This window comes from Malaya genurostris, chromosome 1, assembly GCF_030247185.1.
Source record: "Malaya genurostris strain Urasoe2022 chromosome 1, Malgen_1.1, whole genome shotgun sequence".
Taxonomy (NCBI): Eukaryota; Metazoa; Arthropoda; class Insecta; order Diptera; family Culicidae; genus Malaya; species Malaya genurostris.
This window is the reverse complement of record NC_080570.1, coordinates 83,867,851-83,889,236: the sequence shown is the minus strand read 5'-3', so window position 1 is coordinate 83,889,236 and position 21,386 is coordinate 83,867,851. Positions and strand designations below refer to the sequence as shown.

Here is a 21,386-nt window from a genome sequence, read left to right as displayed (position 1 = left end):
ACAATATGGTTTAATTGCATCAAATTTAAGATTAATGTTTTGCTCTTATGCTGATACTTTCTTTTAATTTTTTTTATAAAGAATTTGACTACACGGCAGCTTTACAATTACACCAATAAATGAAATTTTTTATTATGAAATACGTTTTATTTCATTATTCCACAGGAAAATCTTCTCTATTGTAATTAACTGTTATCAAATAATCGAGTGAATAAATTTAGCTTACATTTTGTTTGATTGTGTTTAACAAAAAGATTTAGGCTACGAAGTTTTATAATTAATTATTACAAAATGAAGATACCAAAAAAAGGCTGTTATATGTTCACGGGTGTTCTATTGTGTTGTACGGCAGCTATAACTAGTGGAAAGTCAACTACCGACAATATTTTTACAAGCTCATTTCTTGTAAAATTTAAGAAAAAGATAAATGATCAGCACGCACATGAGATTGCCGAACGTAACGGATTTGTAAGCCTGGGGACTGTGAGTATTATTCAAATATCTATAACTATCGGCTTCTCTTTAACTTTTTAATAGTAAAAGAAATAGTCTCTTCGAACAAGCATACTCTGACAAGCTCCACCAACATGGACTTCCATCGGTTTTAAATAATTATTTGCACAACCTTTTGTCAGAGAAGCGCATGCATTTTACTAAGGCGCTCCACTCCACTCCACTCTAATCCACAGTCCACTATAATTTTTACGTGAATGACATTGACAGCTGTCTGGTAACCCCATACACACAAAGACAATTGGCAGATGATGACGTGGTTTCAGTTGCTGGACCCAAAGCTGTCTATCTGCAGAAACCATTGCAAGATACCTTAGATAACTTGTCCGTTTGGGATGCTCATCTGGGTTTTGAAGTCTCTGCTGAGAAAACAGAAAGCATGATTCCGCGCAGCTTCAGCTACACAGGATGCTAAGAATAATCGCGCAGGTTTTGACTTTCAAATACCTCGGGGTGTGCTTTGAAAAAATGCCAACAAAGAGTAAATTTTCTTCGAACAATAACAGGATCTTGGTGGGATGCTCATCCGAAAGATCTAATAAAATTGTATCAGACAGCAATACTTTCAGTGATGGAATTTGGTTGCGTTTGTTTTCATTTCGCTGCAAACTCTCATATTATTGAACTTGAGCGAATTCAGTACCGTTGTTTGCGAATTGGCTTAGGCTGCATGCATTCGCACATACAATGAGTCATGAAGTTCTGGCGGGAGTTCTTCCATTGAAAAATCGGTTTTGGGAACTTTCATGGCACCTGCTGATAAGGTGTGAGGTAATGAATCTCTTTGTTATTAATAACTTTGAAAGGCTACTTGAGCTTCAATCTCAAACAAGATTCATGACAATATATTTCAACCATATATCACAGGAAATCCACCCTTCAAGATATATTCCTATCCGTGTCAGCCTCCTGAATGTCCCTGACACAACGTTATTTTTCGACACATCCATGCAGCGCGATTTGCGTGGAATTCCGGACCTACGCTCCATGGAAATCCCAAAAATATTTTCAAGTAAGTTCAGGCATATTGACTCTGAGAAAATGTTTTACACGGACGGATCACGAATTGAAGAGGCGACAGGGTTTGGTATGTTCAGCAATAATGTTTCGTACTGATTTAGGCTTCAAGAACCTGCATCTGTTTATATAGCAAAGTTAGCAGTAGTTCGTTACAGCTTGAATGTACGCGTTATCTCCAAACTATTAACGTCACATTATCTTCAAACCATTATTTCCTCTTCACAGATAGTCTGAGTGGGCAAAACAAGGCAGTACCTGAACGACATATTGAATAACAACGATCAAATCACTATAACCTGGGTCCCGGCTCATTGCTTCATTCCAGGCAATGAAAGAACCGATATTTTAGCCGAACGTGGTGCTATTGAGGGTGAAATTCATGAGCGACCGATTGCTTTCAACGAATTTTATAGCGCGTCTCGCCAAAGAACACTTGCCAGCTGGCAAGCTTTTTGGGATAGAGATGTGAATGCACTCAATTATCCCTGAAATATCGACAAAGGCATGGCTCAACATGAAATTCCTTTATCATTTCATTAAGTCCATTGGAGTTCCAATTTAATGTTTATTTCATGTTAGACTTCTTCCCTCTTCCATGAGTTTTGTCAGTCATAGGATCATGTACAATATATATATATATATATATATATATATATATATATATATATATATATATATATATATATATATATATATATATATATATATATATATATATATATATATATATATATATATATATATATATATATATATATATATATATATATATCAGGCGCGTATACACGGGGGAGTTTTAGGGGTTCAAACCCCCCCCCCCCCCCTCCCCCCCGAAACAAAAAATTATAACCCATGGGAAACATTGTGATATAAATTGTACATGTGTTGATTTATCACCATGTTCTAAAACCCCCCCCCCCCCGAAAATTTTCTCTGGCTACGCGCCTGATATATATATATATATTACTCTTGAACCAATTTTCATAACATTTTTTCCACTCTTCTTCAGATACCATTCAAACATGGTTTTCGAACGCTTCAACTGACTTTTCAGTAGTATTGAAAATCTATTAAATAAAAACCCTTCTTAATCCACCTAGTGGTGTGATAATGCCTTTCTCTTCTTTCATAACAGTCTCATGAAAATATGTTTCATATGTTATAAAATAAATTTAGACACCAATTGATTCAGATTGATTCGAGTAGTTCACAAAAGCATGCTTCAGTGTTTATTTTACACAGTCAGCATCATTTTTCCAAACTAGTGCTTGACATTTGCGTTGCCTATTTGTATGAGAACAGTAATGCTAATCTAAAAAAAAAGCCTTCTTAGTCCACTTAGTGAAATTTTCATATATCTTTAAAAATCACCATAGGGGGGAGTACATGAAATTTTCGAAATCGAAAAAAAAAATTTGATGCCAAAAGGCTTAGAATTGCATGAAACGTCGAGATTTAGTGTCATCTTGAAAAAAATTTTTTTTGAAAAAGTCGACTTTTTGGGACTTAGAAAAAATATGAAAATTTTTCTAAGTCCCAGAAAGTTGATTTTTTCAAAAAAAATTTTTTTCGAGATAACACTAAATTTCGATGTTTCATGCAGTTTTAAGAGTTTCGGCATCAAAAAAATTTCGATTTTGGAAATTTCATGTACTCCCCCCTATGGTGCTTTTTCAAGATCGATAATTGTCAAACCTTTACCACCGGGCAGCACCCCTTAAGCATGTCCGATTTAGGTCAAATTTTGCATGAAGGCTTTTTTCGAGGTGCTTAAACTTTTGAGCACTAGAACTTTACGAAAATAGAGTTGATCCCAAAATTTTGGCACCCTTATATATACAAGAGCGGTAAAAATCAACGTATTTTGTCGGTTACGTCACTTATACCATCATATATCTGGAACCAAAAGTCACAACCATTTGATCTTCGAACTTGATCAACGGCCCGACAGTAGCTTTCAAACGAGTCCAAGTTTGTTAAAATCGGATCAGCCATCTCTGAGAAAATTGAGCGCGTTCAAATACAACGCTTTTTGTCGGTTACGTCACTTACACAATCATATCTCCGGAACCAAAAGTCACAGCCATTTTATCTTCGAACTTGATCAATGGCCCGCCAGTAGCTTTCAAACGAGTCCAAGTTTGTTCAAATCGGTTCAGCCATCTCTGAGAAAATTGAGCGCGTTCAAATACAACGCTTTTTGTCGGTTACGTCACTTATACAATCATATCTCCGGAACCAAAAGTCACAGCCATTTTATCTTCGAACTTGATCAATGCCCCGATAGTAGCTTTCAAACGAGCCCAAGTTTGTTAAAATCGGTTGAGCCATCTCTGAGAAAATTGAGCGCGTTCAAATATCTTCGAAAAGTGCACACACATACACACACACATACACACACACATACACACACACAGACATTTTCCGATCTCGTCGAGCTGAGTCGAATGGTATATAACACTATGGGTCTCCGAGGCTCCGTTCGAAAGTCGGTTTTTCCAGCAATTCTAATACCTTTCTATAGAGAAAGGCAAAAACCCCTACGGACCTCTATGCACACTGTACTATGAGATTAGAAAATGTTTGGTTTTTTGTTCTAGATCGAAAATTACAGGAGCTGAATTTTCGGTCGTCAAAATGCAGCACTTTCGCGGAAATGCAACCAAGCCGCCTTTTTGTTTTTCAATTTTTAAAGCTGATCATTTTTTTGTACTTGAATATTTCACGACAAACAAGAATGTTGCGAACTAGGACATTGTCGGGAACTAGTCTACCTTGAGTACGCAAGGAATTTTTTAGGTGAGATCTGACATCACGATATGTCCAAACCACGCATGTTTAAACGACATGATCAATATCGCGGTAACCTTCGCACAATGATTAGTCACGGAAAATTCAATTCGAAGGATATGAGCATCTGGACATCACACGAATGAAATCCCTACTCACATCCAGCCCCCTGAACGATGCCTTTGTCGATATTTTATGAATAATTGAGTGTAGCCACCGACCCAGATCACCCTTATCCCATGACGCTTGCCAATTAAGAAGTGTACTTTGACGGGCCGCACTGTAAAATTAGTTGAAGGTAAAAGATATTGCGTAAATTTCACCACCAATTGCACCCTCTTATACAGAGCTACTGCTAATCGAAACATTATTGTTGAACATACCAAACCCAGTAGTCTCTTCAATTCGTGATCCGCCCGTGTAAAACATTTTCTCGTTTTCTTTTTTTGTTGTAATGCAATGGACGGCTTTTCTCAGTCTAAAAAGTAAAGCAACCGATTTGTTTTTAAATTTGTCTGACGTTTCGGCCGTTTTGGTGGCCTTTTTCAAGGAAAAACTACGGAAGTGAAGTTTATTTAAGATTTGGTTGTTGGAGCAAACATATTTTTACAATAAAAATTGCATTTTGGAAACTCACTTAGTCTTGTCGTCTTTGTCGATCTCGTTTATTGCAAACGGTAAGAAGTTTGTTGCAGTCTGTTTTTTTTTCAAAATAATGGAACGGATTCTGTATCAACGGGATTAAAATTTCCTTAACTGTATTTTTGATGGTCACAATACTTTTATTTGCGTGATACCAACGAAACTTGCATTGTTGGTATGTGCTACAGAACCTCTATTCCGTCGAGTGTTTGCTATTTTAACTATGTGTAGGATGCCTGCGTAAGTTGTGTTGAGACCATCCACATCGGTGTGGTGGTTTACGGAATTGGCTGTGTTGGTTATATGGCACATTTCGAGTATTGGTAGAGCTGAGGATCTGAACGATTTATCAATCATTTTGACATTGTTTATGTCGAACATATGATCGTAAGTGATCATATGTTCACCACGATTCTGTTATTGTGCTAAAAAAATTTACTCTATGTTGGCATTTTGTTATCAGATACCTAATGTGTCCTCCCCACGTCCATTTGAAATCGAACCACACCCCGAGGCATTTGAAAGTCAAAACATGTGCGATCATTCTTCCCATCATATGGAGCTGAAGCTGCGCGGGATCATGCTTTCTTGAAAAGACGACCAGCTTTGTTTTCTCCGCAGATAATTCGATACTCAGATGAACAGCCCAAACGGACAAGTCATCTAAGGTATCTTGCAATGGTTTTTTTTTTTCAGGCGAACTCTTTAGGTCTAGTAACTGAAACTTGTCTTGGTGTGCATGGGGTTACTAGACAGCTTTCAATGTCGATCACGTGAAAATTATAGAAGAGCGGACTGAGGCATGAGCCTTGCGGGAGACCCATGTAGCTAATGTTACCAAATCGTCATGTGAAGAACACATGCGCTTCTCTGACGAAAGGTTGAGCAAATAATTATTTATAACCGTTGGAAGTCGATGTTGGTGGAGCTTGTCTGAAAAAACATCAATGGAAACTGAATCAAATGCTCCTTTAATGTCTAAAAATACAGATGCAATTTGTTGTTTTTGAGCGAAGGCAATTTGGATTTCAGACTAAAGTAATGCAAGGCAATCATTCGTGGCTTTATTTCTACGAAAGCCAAATTGATTATTTGAATACAACCCAAGTATCGAGGCGTCGAATATTAATTTTTGTGAATAATTTTCTAGTGCAGGGCAACAGGCTCGTATACAGGGGAAGGTTCTAAGGGCTCAAAAAAAAAAAAAACTTTATCTCAAAGATTATCTTTCTGGGGCTCTTCACATCGGATACATTCGGACATATTACTACAATAAGTAGCTGTATGCCCGAATTATTTACAGCTCGTGCAATTCATAGCATTCGAACGGAAAACCGAACATGAAGACGAATTTTATTGATGTAGACATGGCCAGTCAACACAGATCAGGTAGATGTCACTCGAAACGAATTTGAGGGACGATAAGACTTATTTCATCGATAAATGTATTCACACATCTTGCACGCTAAGACAACATGCCGACGACACCGTTGTGTCCATTATAGGACCCAAAGCGGGCGATCTGCAAGGGCCGTTACAATATACTCTTGCCAACTTATAAACATGGGATTTCCAACTTGGTATCGAATTCTCTACGGAGAAAACTGAGCTAGTTGTATTTTCGAGAAAGCGAGAACCAGCCCAATTACAGCTTCAACTACGGGGTGAAACCATAGCTTAGATCTTTACATTCAAATATCTCGGGCTCCATCTGTAACAAAAATGCCAACAGAGAATTAATTTTCTTCGTACAATAACCGGATCATGGTGGGGTGCACACCCAGGAGACCTGATCAGGTTGTACCAAACAACGATATTGTCCGTTATGGAATCCGCCGATATCCGATATTGTCCGTTATCCAATCCGCCGCGAACACCCATTTCATTAAGCTGGAAAGAATTTAGTATCGTTGTTTGCGCATTGCCTTGAGGTGCATGCAATCAACTCATATGATGAGTCTTGAAGTGCTTGCGGGTGTTCTTTCGTTGAAAAACCGGTTCTGGGATCTCTCATATCGTTTACTCATCCGATACGACATCTTGAATCCAATGGTGATTGAAAACTTCGAACGGCTCAGCTTTATTCTCCGTTTTATGTCCTTGTATTTTGCCATGTAGGCTCAGAACATAAATCCTTCTTCATTTATTTCCAACCGTGTTCAACTCTTGGATACTTTTAATCTTACTGTATTTTTCGACACATCCATGAAAGAAATTGTTTCACAATAAATTTAGGTCAGTCGACTGTGAGAAGATGTTCTACACTGACGGATCAAAACTGGATGGGTCCACTGGCTTCGGTATGTTCAATGAAAACTTCACCGCATTCTCTAAACTCAATGATCCAACTTCAGTTTACGTCGCAGAGCTAGCTACAATTCAGTATACCCTTGAGATCATTGAAACTCTGTCTACAGATCACTACTTCACTGTATCGGACAGTCTCAGCTCGATTGAGGCTCTCCTTTCAGTGAAGACAGGAAAGCACTCACCGGTGTCATGTCCCTTTCCTGGGGAAAGTACAGGAACAATTGAGTGCTTTACTGGAAAGTCATACCAGATTACATTGGTTTGGGTCCCTTCACATTGTTCCATACGGGGCAATGAGAGGGCGGAATCACTAGCCAAGGTGGGCGCACTAGAAGGTAACATTCTGAAAGACCAATTTACTTCAATGAATTTTTCAATTGTTGTCGTCAGAAAACTTTAGCCAGCTGGCAATATACCTGGAATAGTGGAACTTTGGAACGATGGTTACGCTTAATAATCCCACAGGTATCGACGAAAGCTTGGTTCCAGGGGTTAGATGTGAGCCGAGATTTTATTCGTGTAATATCAAGGTTTATGTTGAATCATTATATGTTCATCGCGCATCTCCGTCGTGTGGGGCTCACAGAGAGTGATGTTTGCATTTGCGGTGAGGGTTATCGTGACATCTAGCATGTTGTTTTCACGTGTGACGAGTATTGTGAGGCCAGATCCCAACTCATAGGTTCCCTTCGGGCCCGAGGTGGTCCCAGTCCGAGACGTCTTGGCAACTCGGAATCTTCATTATAAGACTCTCATCTACAACTTCTTGAAAACTGTCAATGCTCAAATTTAGTGCTTCACCTATCTCTTTTTCGTCTACAGCTCTATCGCACTCTTCTTTACGTTGCTGAAAGTATGGCCTGTATAAACGATGATTCAGCGCATGCACCTGCCTTGAACTGTCTGAGTTGCTGGAAGCCACCCAAAAACGTCACACCAACAAAGCACCCCAATTCAGAATAATCTCTTCCTTACTACAAGCTGAAAAACACGAAGATTCATCGAACGCAAAGTGTGTCTAAACAAACGAATGATGTATTCAAATTTCAATTCAATACTGTGTAGGCCCCACCCTCCCCATGTCCCTTTACTAACTGCCGCCCTGTCATACGGCATCCCTTCATCTCTCCCTAACAACATGACAATCGGCCACGTTAAGCTAAAGCAAATGAGCACAATAAGATTTTATTTGAAAAAAATACTTGTTAATAGATACTGAGTACAATTGCTTGCACTCGAATATCTTAACTCCCTCTAACATTGAGTTTTTGAAACGACCAACTCTGAATACTGACTCACGAAACACAACCTTTCCGTTCTAATGCTTTTCACTGATTGAATTATGGACTTTGGTAATATGTTATTTGTAAGAATGTGAATATGTAAATCATGAAAAGTTACGTAGTTCACACTACACCTCCATTCGTCTTAAAATTTTACATCATGTCAAACTTCTATAACTCGGTTTTTGTGTACTGTTTTTCTTGTTTTGTATTTCCATTGCATAATGTGCAGCTAACGCCATCTATTTTTGTTATTCTTAAAGGTGCAATGTAAAGAGGATTAAGTTTTTTTTTACTATTTTCGTTTGTAAGGAATATTACATCGTTAATAGCTTTGAATATTACATTGCAATTGGTATCGGATTTTGTCGAGAGTTACTTTACTATGGGGCGTCTTTTCAAAATTTACCTTGTTCAAGAATGGGCATAACTTAATCGTGAATATCCCTTGTTGTATTTAAGGCAGAAAAATCATTTTTGCCTTTCTAATGTAGAATAGCTATGCAATCACTGTGAAAATCGACTTTTTAATCGAGGCCCGGAGGGCCGAATGTCATATACCATTCGAGTCAACTCGTCGAACCGAGCAAATGTCTGTATGTGTGTTTGTGTGTGTGTGTGTATATATACAAAAATATGCATTCACTTTTCTCAGAGATGGCTGAACCGATTCTCACAAAGATTAAAATAAAAGGTATTACGGTCCCATAGTTTGCTATCGAATTTCATTTGGATGTGACTTTCGGTTCCGGAGTTATCTGGTAATATATGAAAATTTGAGAAAAAGTTTACACTCAATTATCTCTGGAACATCTCAACCGATTTTCGCTAACTAACATAACTACATTTTCAAATGAAAGTTCTTATAATATCCTTAAAATTTGTAGAACATTTTATCTGTATCCGACTTACGGTTCCGGAGCTAAAGCGTGATAAGTGAAAAATTATCAATATCTATATATATATATATATATATATATATGTATATATATATATATATATATATATATATATATATATATATATATATATATATATATATATATATATATATATATATATATATATATATATATATATATATATATATATATATATATATATATATATATATATATATATATATATATATATATATATATATATATATATATATATATATATATATATATATATAAATGGATGTAAGTTTGTATGTTTGTAACGCGATAACTTCGGGACTACTAAACGGATTGCCACCACTTGGCACGAATACTTCTTGCTTTTCAGAGATGGTTTAGGGAGTATATTTATATGGGAGGGAGCGTAGCAAGTGTCATTAACAAGGGGGGGTCATGGAAAAATTCATATAACTTGACAAGAGTCGATACGTTTTGAAGACCGTAGAAACATTTTGCATACCTTAGATATGACTATATGGGGGGTGGATGTAGCAAGTACCTTTAAATAGGGGGGTGTAAAGTTTAAAACGGCATAATTCCGAAACTACTGAACGGATTGCCACCAAACTTGGCACAGATACTTCTTGCTCTTCTGATATGTTCATAAGGGTATTGTAATAGGGGAGGGAGCGTAGTAAGTATCCTTAACAGGGGGGGCATGAAAAATTTGTCCAATTTGACAAGAATCGATACTTTTTTAAGACCATAGAAACAGTTTGTATATATTAGTTATGATTATATGGGGGGGTGGATGTAGCAAGTGCCTTCAAGAAGGGGGGTGTGCAAGTGCCTGTAAAGGGGGGGGGGGAGAGGGGTAGTGTTTGTAATGGCAAAACTCCGAAGATACTGAACGGATTGCTATCCAAAAAGGCACAGATACTTCATGCTCTTCAGAGATGATCATAAGGGTACTTTATGGGAGAAGGAGCGTAGCAAGTGACCTTAACAGGGGGTTCAGAAAAAAAATTCTAATTTGACGAGAATCGATACTTTATGAAGACCATAGATTTTGTATACCTAAGATATGATTATAAGTGGGTTGATGTAGCAAGGGTCTCTAAAATGAGGAGTATAATGTATATGTATAAGGACAAAACTCCGAAACTACCGAACCGATTGACACCAAACTTCGCACAGATACTTCTTGCTCTTCAAAGATGGACATAAGAGTAATTTTCAGAGGGGAAAGCGTAGCAAGTGTCCTTAATAGGAGAGCACCATAACTATTTTATTTAATATGGCGAGAATCGATACTTTTTCATGACCATAACATAGATACTTTTTGCACAACTTAGATATGTTTATAAAAGTAAGGTGCCTCTAAAAAAGGGAGTGTAGTGTTTGTAACGGCATAATTCCGGAGAGAGGGAAGAGTGTTTAACAAGTGTCCTTCACATGTGGGGTGTGGACAAATGACGAAATTTATCTGATTTAAATAGAAGCGATACTTTTCGAAGGCTATACATACTTTTTTGAAAACACGAATATGGTCTTTAGGGTGGATATAATGAGTACCTCTTAAAAAAAAGTTTAATGTAGAGTTGTTAGAATTTTTCAAAATACGATACTTCTTGCTACGTACAGACATTATTAGAACTTCCTAAAAGCATTTTTAAGGGGAGAGGGAGGGGATGTGGATAAAGTAAGTCCCATCCAAGGGGGGGGGGGGCGAAACTCAAAAGACCGTACTAAGCTCAAGTTTTCAATGCTATTCATAGGTTGCTATAAGGATATTTAAAGGGGGATGTAGTAAGTGTTTGCTAACGGGGGAATTCGAGACGAAATGTTTCGAATTTGTGAAAATGGGCACGTTCCGACAGGCACAAATATTTATTACAACTAATAGATGGTCGTAAGGATATTCATAAGCGTGAAGTGAGTAAGTAAGGGTAACAAGTATCTCTAATAAAGAAGCTGGACGACAAATTGTTTGTATGTATCTGCATTGTTCCATAAAAACTCAGAAAACTATCACAAACTTGGTTTTGCGATTTAAAGGTGATCATAAGGATATTCTTCAAGTTTTCTTCAGGAGATATTCATTGCCAAAGTGAACAAAAGGGTGGAATTTATAGCAAGTGCCTTTAAAAAGCGATGTTTATTGTAAAATTTATTCTCTATGTCGACAAACAAGAAGGAGAGGGGCTTAGACTAGAAGAAGGGGGTTTGAAAATCAATTTTCATCTCCTATTTTTTGTAAAGCAATAGAAGGGAGAGAATTTGAAGGTCATACTAGATAGTGTTGCTATTGTTAATTTGAAACCAACACGAAATTCTTAAAATAATTTCAAATGAATTGCCGGGGAATTCGAAGAACATAGGGTAAATAATCTTTATTTGCGTATGAACGCGATTGTTTGTAAGTCTTAGCATAAGTACGAAACAACTAAACAAATCGCCACCAAATTTGAAACATGTACCAAAGGGGGTAATCGATAATTGTTGAAGAGCATAGATACTTTCTACACTACTCAGAAGTGGTTATAAGGGTTATCATGGAGGAGAACTGTAGTGAGCTCACTAAAAATTATGATTATTGTGACATCTGAGATGGAATATTGTGCAATCGGGATGCCGTCTATGTTGTGTCACTACAATCAGAGTTTCACTGGACAAGATAATTTCGAGATTTTTTTGCGCCCTTACCTTCACGAAACATTTCCGAGCAACGCCGGGTAACTCAACTAGTTATTAATATTTTTCCACGAACGATGGTTAAAAACAGGTACAAATCCCATAAAACTGTCTGATAAATTCTTGTAGTTTGCAGAGCTTGTTAGTTTGTGGGCATGAAAACTTAATTCGGCAGTACTGGCCTCCTCTTTTCCTGTTCCGATAACACCGAAAGTGGAGAAGAAAAACTCCTAAAACTAAATTAACTTCGATTTCTCTGCGATGGTTGAACCGATTTTCACAAATTTCGATTTGAATTAACGACTTCCGGTTCCGCAGTTACAGGGCGATGAGTGTCAAAGTTTTCAAATCGCCATATAGAGTGACAACATGTACAACACCGAAAGAAGAAGAAAACACAAAACGAAAAAGGCGTACTTTGTTCTATTTCGTACACGTTGTGTAGTGATGTCAGTAATAATAATAATAATAATAATATTAATAATAGTAATAATAATAAAAATAATAATAATAATAATAATAATAATAATAATAATAATAATAATAATAATAATAATAATAATAATAATAATAATAATAATAATAATAATAATAACAAACCTACTACATGTTTTACGCTGCTGATTAATGCTGTTTAGCTTGACTTACATATGCAGATGTAACAGAAACGCAGGTTCGTTTCGTTTGGTTTCGTTTGTTAGATTTCGTTTTATTGGTTTAATAGAAATAGAGCATGAGATTGTAAGTATAGGTTTAACTACGTTCAGAACTGTTCCAATTTGTAGGTCATATTTGTTGCTGGCAAACGAACCAATATTCGGCTATTCCGTTCATCGGAATCCGGTTTCGGAAGAATTGGAAATGTCTATTAAAACCTGCTAAAACAATCTCACTCACTTTTCTTGGAGATGGCCAAATCGATTTTCACAAACTTATAGGTTCAAAAGAGAAGTCTTATAGTTTCATGCGGAATTCCTTAATTTGTTGTGGATACTACTTTCGGTTCCGGGACTACAGAGTAAATAGAATTTATAGGGTTTGTGAGATTAGGTCCGAGCAAATTTTCCTATTTCTATTCAATAAGCAGTTGGTTTTACGAATTTCACGGTTATATTTAGGATGTAATGAGTAATATGAGAAAGGCATCATTACACCACTAGGTGGATTAAAATAGGTTTTTCTGCATACCATCGGACTGTGTACTGCTCATTCGGTTCATAAGCGAGAGATGTGAATGCTGAGTGTGATACTGTGGTCGATTATAAATCTATGTGATTCTTTAAAAACTCTTTCATACTTATGTCGTTTTCGCTCGAGAAAACTGAAACTGACCCCGGGTAGTTTCATCAAACAAACACTTTTAACGAAACTGTGTTGGTTTTGTTTTTTTTATGAATACGTTTATTTTGTAGGCAATATACATAAGTTTTACTTCGCCGTGGCATCCACAATACATAGTACTTTAAACCTAATACATTCCGAATATGATATTAGTATTTTTGTATTTATTAGTTAATCTAAACACTGTTTTATCAAGCGATTTGCTACTATAAATTACATAAAATAAAATACATTTATTTTGTACATGATCTTATAACTATTTCATTTAAATTGGAACTCCAATGGACTTAATGAAATGATAAAGGAGTTTCATGTAAGGTAGGTAACGACAAGCAAGAATGTCGCTAGATAAGATCTGACATCACGATACTCCACGCATGTCCAAACGACATGATCAATATCGCGATAACCTTCGCCACAAGCACAATGATTAGTCTGGGAAAGTTTCATTCGAATGAGATGTGCATCTAACGTATAGTGATTGGACATGAGTCTGGACATCACACGAATGAAACTTCTACTCACATCCAGTCCCCTGAACCATACCGTTGTCGATATTCTAGGAATAATCGAGTGCATCCACCGAACCAGATCATCTTTATCCCAAGAAGCTTGCCAGATGTCAAGTGTTCTTTGGCGAGACGCGCTATAGAATTCGTTGAAAGCAATCGGTCTCTCATAAATTTCACCCTTAATAGCACCACGTCTGGCTAAAGTATCGGCTCTCTCATTGCCTGGAATGAAGCAATGAGCCGGGATCCAGACTATAGTGACTTGATAATTAATATTCAATATGTCGTTCAGGTATTGTTTTATTTTGTTCAAGAAAAACGGTTCATTTTTGCCCGCAGTGTTTGAGCGAATGGCTTCAATTTGGAAATAATGTGACGACTACACTCAAGCTATAACGAACTGCTATATTCTGCTATATAAACAGATGCAGGTTCTTGAAGCCTAAATGAAGCCGAAACATTATTGTTAAATATACCCAACCCAACAACCTATTCAATTCGTGATCCATCCGTGTAGATCATTTTCTGAGTCAATATGCCTGAACTTACTTGTAAATATTTTTGGGATTTCCATCGAGCGTAGGTGTTCCGGGATTCCACGCACTTTGCGCTTCATGGATGTGTCGATAAATAACGTTGAGTTAGGAACATTTAGGAGGCTGACACGGATAGGAAAATATCTTGAAGGGTTCATTACCTAATGTGTCCTCCCCACGTGCATTTAGAATCAAACCACACCTCAAGGTACTTGAAAGTCAAAACCTGAGCAATAATTCTTCCCATCAAATGAAGCTGAAGCTGCACGGGTCATGCTTTCTTGAAAAGACGTCCAGCTCTGTTTTCTCCTTAGAGATTTTGATACCCAGATGAACAGCCCAAACGGACAAGTTATCTAAGGTATCTATCAATGGATTTTGCAGATCAACAGCTTTGGGTCCAGTAACTGAAATCATGCCATCATCTGCCAATATTCTTAGTGTGCATGGGGTTACTAGACAGCTGTCAATGTCATTCACGTAAAAAATATAGAGGAGCGGACTGAGGCATGAGCCTTGCGGGAGACCCATTTAGCTAATTCTGAATGTTGCCAAATCGCCATTTGAAAAATACATGCATTTCTTTGGCAAGAGGTTGTGCAAATAATAGTTTATAACCGTTGGAATCGACTTGGTTGAGCTTGTCAGATGAAAATGATGCAAGGCAACCATTCATCAATTTAATTTTACGGAAGCCCAACTGAGTATCTGACAACAAACCGTTCGTCTCGACCCAAGTGTCGAGACATCGAAGAATAATTTTTCGAACAATTTTCTGCTGCAGGACAACATTGCAATAGGTCTATATGAGTTGTGGTTGGAAGCTGGTTTCTCCGGCTTTTTAATGGCGTTAACTTTCACTTGCCTCCAGTCAGGAGGAGCAATATTTTGCTGAAGAAACTTGTTGAACAATTCCAAAGGAACGTCTTTTTGCTTGATCGGGTAGATTCTTCACCAAGTTGAATTTAATTCTGTTTAACCCAGGAGCCTTATTATTTTAAGATAAGAGTGCTATAGAAAATTCCATCATTGAAAAGGGACTTTCAAAGGAACCATTATTTGGTGTAGACTCCCGAATAATGTTCTGCGTAGGTACAGAATCTGGACAAACTTTCCTAGCAAAGTCAAATCGTCCATCGGTATTCCTCACTCTCATTTCCTACGTTACAATTCCTCATTCGGCTGGCCGTGTTCCAAACAGTGCTCATTGAGGTTTTTTTCTTGGCCCAAAATATGTTCCAGTACTTGGTTTCTAGAACCTTGAACTTTTTGAAATTCTGAGGAATTCCTCCTCCTCGTTTTAAAAACGTTTTGAAAGCATTTTGTTTCGCGTGTTCAGCATCTGAGCACTCTTTGCCCATCCAAAGGTTTGGAGGCCTTCTGTTGGTCGATGGATTAAGAAATCGTGGCCGATTGTGCCATGGTTTTATTAGATAAAATAATTCTTTTATCGTTGGATCTCGTTGTCACCCTTTTTCTAGGAGGAGAGGAGCTTCCATTTTTATCTTGCGATGGGCACTTTGTTCGTGGCTCGTCTCGTCTTCCATTGCCGCATCGATGGTATCGTTGTTGGCTTCTGTTTTTGGGTTGTTTTTCGTTGTTAGTTGCTGTAGACGTGCCTTGTTGTGCATTAATTGCAGTTGCTGGTTGGTTTGATGGTGCAACAGGAGTACTACGCTCACTAGTTTCCGTTGTTAGGTGATTGTTCTTGTTTTTGTTTGAAGATGTCCTTTTCGCAGTTTCAGTGCAAGGTTTGCGTAGTGTGCAGGTTGTTCACAAAACTGACATGTAATCAGTTGATTTTCATACGTAAACAACGTTTTACATGGATGCCCACCTTGATCACAAATGATGTAAGATGGAATTGCTTAACGTAGTTGCATACGTACCACTCGCACGCCATTCCGGATACCCGGAAAAAATTCCGCCATACTTCCCTTTCAATGGAAAGAACTTCACCGTACTGCGACATACATTCCCGAACATACCCCTCGCTGGTCTGCGGGGGAAGGTCATGCGGGCGTACTTCTATGGCATTGTCCACCATGTACACAGGGATTTTATATATAACATTGTCATGATCAATACTGTGCACCCCGTTATTAACCGAAGCAAATGCAATTGCATCTTTTTCACGTTTGAACATAATGTACACACAGTTAGACGCCTTGTTGAATTGAATCTCACTTACATCAGTAACGTTTAGATGCATTCGTTCCTTAAGCAAGATTTCAATTTCATTTGCTGCTGGCCTAACTTTGCAGTGCTTGAAATCAATACAAATTGAATTTGGCCTTGTAGGCCAAGTTTCAGGCTTTGTTAAATCGTATTTGCCCATTTCGTACACTCTATTGTTCACTGCACTGTATTGTCTTTGTTTCTATCGTCTCGACCGTAAGCAATTTTCGACTGTGTCGCATGAGATGCGAGCACGAACTGATTTGGGCTTGTTCTGCGGCCTCCAGAATCGAACAAATGAGGAAGTCATATTTTTCAAGTGGGGCCGCTCTTCCATTGAATTCAAGATACTAGAGATACTACTTTGGTATTTAATCCAGTCAATATTTTTTGTCAAATCATATAGAATATTGACTAAATTATCAATGTATTTATTACTGCTAATTGAGATGTTGGTTGGTATTTACCTTTCGATCGCAACCGTGTAAATCAGGAAATACTTTACAGGTGCAATCTAGTCGAATTGATGTCGAGCAAAGCGATAAATCTAATGCACTTGAACGTGCAGGAGGTGTTGGAATCCTTGTCATGCTACCCTAGTTCAATACTGTCATGTTGAAATTGTCGCAAATATTGTATATTAAGGGTGATCTGTTATCATTGTAAACGGAACCCCACATAATTCCGTGCACCCAAAATCAATCGTGGAGCAGTAAGAGCTTCGACCGTTTCATTAAGCTGTCGTTGTCCAACTTGAGCTCTTGGAGGAATATATACCTCAACTATACATATGTCTTTTCCTTTAATGTTAATTTGACAAGCCACAACTTTTATACTGAAATGTTTGATCTATAAAAGGAATAACATTTCTTAATTCCTAAAAGCACTCCGCCGGAGACGGAGAGTCTCTATCGAGATGTATAATTTTGAAGTCATTAAATTTTAAGGTATGTTTGAGGTAAGCGATGTTTCGCACAAAGCAAATACATCACATATTCGACTATAAATTATTCATCAAATGATACAAAACCTGAGAGAATTGGCCATTGAGCTGATAACTGCATCAAAAAAGTTCTAGCTATTGGGAGGAATGCCGTTATGGTCTTTAGAGGTTCAGAAATATTGAATGCTGTGAAAATCCATTCTACAATTTCTGAAAACTGAAACTCTGAAAACTGTTCCAGCACATTAATCACATCTTGAACTACTACGATGCATTCTATATTTCTGATATTTTTCACCAGTGCTCCAACAGAAACGAATTTAAAAGTAAAATTTGCAGAATATCTGCGTGCAAACAAAATTTATCACAATGTTATGTTCAACAGACTATGTAATCTATTAGTTTTTAGTACCAATATACATTTTTAAGATTCAATATAGAACTTTATAGTAACAATTACATGAAAATAATGTCACTATTAAGTAAAATTCTGGTAAAATGTAAGTTCAGATGAAATAAATTTTACAGTACAATTTAAATGAACTTTGTATAAATTTCACAAAGTTATTCTATGGAATCTACGAAAAAAGTGACGTAGATATTACGTGATACAAATGTGGACTAAGAGTTCATGAGTTCATTCTGTGCTATCTATACTTCACATAAGTATTACAAGAAAAGTTCTATGGATAATAATCACATACGTTTTCACGTAGCATTGAAGTGATGATTTTTCTGAGTGAGGACTCTCAACACAATAAACACATTTTTGAATATCTTTATCGCAAAGATTATCCTTATGGGGCCCTTGACATTTGATACATTTAAACTTATTACTACAATAAGTAGCTGTATGTCCGATTTTTTCTACAGTGCAATTCATAACTTGCGGTACGAAAAGCCGAACAGGAATACGAATTTTATCGATATAGGCATGGCTAGGCAACGCAGATCCGGCAAATGTTACTCTGAACGGAGGTTTTACCTTTTTTAAATAAATAAAAAGTAATTATAGAATTCGCTCAAACTTACAAAAAAAAATTCGAGTTCCGGGAGGCTTCAGCTCGACGAACTGAACAAATGTTCGTGTGTGTGCATATGTGTGTCTGTATGTGTGTTGGCTCAACCGAATTTGATCAAACTAATCGCAAATAAAAGGTCTCCCCATCACCCAGAACGATATTGAATGGTTTTAAGATCGGTTTACTTTTTGAGTTATACGAAGTGTTATGTCAAAATTTTTAGATTTTTGATAGTACCTGTCACACTTCACCTTGAAAACAGAATCTGTTTCCAGACTTAGATTCCACACGGTATCTACGGCTACGGCTATCCAACAAGCCAAAATCAGTCCATTTTTAACGGAGATATCGACATTTTTGTGTAAGCGACTTTTCCTCCTATTCCAGCAGTAGAAGTTTTGTGCATTGTATGACAAATCAATGCTTGGGAGAAGTTTATACAGTCGGTGTTGAACAGTCGTTCGCACCGCATGCATATAGCTCTTGGCTCCTGGAAATTTTTTCTGGCTACCTAGAGTTTCATTGATTCAAGGCTTCAGTCTTTTTCAAGGCTACCTGAATCACTAACAGTCTTTTTAAAGACTAACAATTAGTCAGCCTTTCTCAAGGCTATACAAAGAGTGATATTAGAGTGACTAAGTGATACAAAGAGTGATATTAGAGTGACTAAGTGATACAAGGAGTGATATTAGAGTGACTAAGAAATTAATCAGCCTTTTTTAAGGCTAGCTAGGAGTCTAATCGAAGACTAATTTAGCCTAGTTAATTTAATTACAAATTTCATTCATTTCAAAAATGCCTGCGTCCAACCGGAAAGACAACAAGCCTAAGGCTAAAAATAATTCAATACGGAATAAATCACAATCCGTTATTCAACATTTTTCTAATAACATTCACGATCTTATAGAATCTGAATGTAAAAATAAAAGACAACGGACGGAGTTCCCTTCCGTTGATTCTATGCCGTCCAACAATATTTACGAGATTCTTCCTGAATCCGATTGTAGCGACATAGAAGAAAATTCTTCAAAAATTCCCAAAATGGACGCTTGTCGTTCTGGGAAGAAACATCAATCTATGCCACCAGTGACGGTGATGATTTCCGACTTCAAAGCATTCCGTACTGAGCTTTCTACTTTTCTCCCGGAAGTAAAAGTCTCATTTCAAATCGGACGAAGAGGAGAATGTCGAGTCTTGGTTGATGGATTGGAAGATTACGAACGTCTTATTCGATATTTGTCCGAGAAATTATCTTAAATTTTATTCATATGATATAAAATCAGACAGACCCTTCAAGGCTGTCTTGAAAGGTTTATCAAATGATCAAAGTATTGATGAAATTAAAAATGAACTGAAAGAATTGCTTGGTTTTGCCCCTTCCCAAGTGATACTTATGAAAAAAAAGAGCGAATGGTACTTCTAAACCACGCTCTGGAATTTCCCATGAACTTTACTTAATACACTTCAATCGAAGTGATGTATACAATTTGAAAACTTTAGAAAAAGTACGTTTCATTTCCCATATTAAAATTCATTGGAAACATTATAAACGGCATAATCGTATTGCAAACTTAACGCAATGTCGTCGTTGCCAAGGCTTCGGCCATGGAACCAAAATTTGTCATATGGATATACGGTGTTTGAATTGTGGTAAATCGCATTTGAAAGACGTTTGTGCAATGAATGAAACCACTGATAAATTTTCATGTTCAAATTGCAATGGAAATCATAAATCCAATTATTTGAAATGTCCTGTCAGGGAAAAAATTTTAAACGCTCGTTCGCTTAGACAACAAGTCAAATCAACGACCGTAAATTTACAGAACATACCTGAAAATCGAAAAACCGTTACAAATGCCACGCCTATTTCTTCTAAGTCACTTATTTCTTCGAATTTAAAACAAAAAACAGGTACGCCTGCCAATTCGTCTCCTAACGAAAACAATTTATTGACAGGTAGATCGACCTCGTCATCATCTTCTTCTAATGTCAGTTATGCTGGTATATTAGGTAGAAATCTACCACCTATTTCTTCTAATGTAAATAATTCTAACGAAAACAATTTATTAATAGGTAGGCCGGCCAAATCATCTTCTTCTAATGGCAGTCTACCTACAAATATTCCTTCAAAGCCATTCGCTTCTTTAAATGAAGTCGATTTAGGCGATATAACTGAAAATAAAATGATTTACCTACAAGATCAACTTTTTCAAATGATCATCCAAATGAATTTGAATTCATCACTTTTTGAAGCATTTCAAATCGGATGGCAATTTGCAAATAATATTATAATGAATTTAAAATTTAACAGTGATGTTAAATAATTATTTGAATATTTAATTGGAATGCTCGATCTTTGAAATCGAGTGAAGATGAATTTTATAATTTTCTTAAAGTTCACAAAATCCATATTGCCATTGTGATAGAAACTTTTCTTAAACCAAATGTCAAATTGAAAAGTAATCCACATTATGTGGTTCATCGATTTGACAGGTTTACTGGAATGGATGGTGGAGTTGCCATTTTTGTCCAACGGCAAATTAAACATCGAATTTTACCTTCTTTCAATACTAAAGTTATTGAAAGCTTGGGAATCGAAGTTGAAACCATTCATGGAATTTATTTCATCGCTGGAGCATATTTTCCATTCCAATGCACCGGCGAACAATTAAATTTCTTTAAAGGCGATTTGCAAAAACTTACAAGATATCGATCGAAATT

At 36.9% G+C, this 21,386-nt stretch overlaps 1 protein-coding gene across 6 annotated transcripts in view; it reads left to right on the top strand.

Annotated features, from left to right (window-relative positions):
- The window catches only part of LOC131440647 (neuroendocrine convertase 2), a 457,599-nt gene that overhangs the window by 196,356 nt on the left and 239,857 nt on the right, over positions 1-21,386 (top strand). For 4 of the 6 annotated variants that reach the window (XM_058612115.1, XM_058612110.1, XM_058612114.1 and 1 more), the window contains exon 2: positions 166-483. The exons of 1 other annotated variant lie outside the window; for it this stretch is intronic. In XM_058612115.1, coding sequence (XP_058468098.1) covers positions 292-483 — 192 coding nt within the window. In that variant the 5' untranslated portion in view covers positions 166-291. The remainder of the gene's footprint in view (positions 1-165; positions 484-21,386) is intronic. One more of the 6 variants, XM_058612111.1, reaches the window with a different exon arrangement.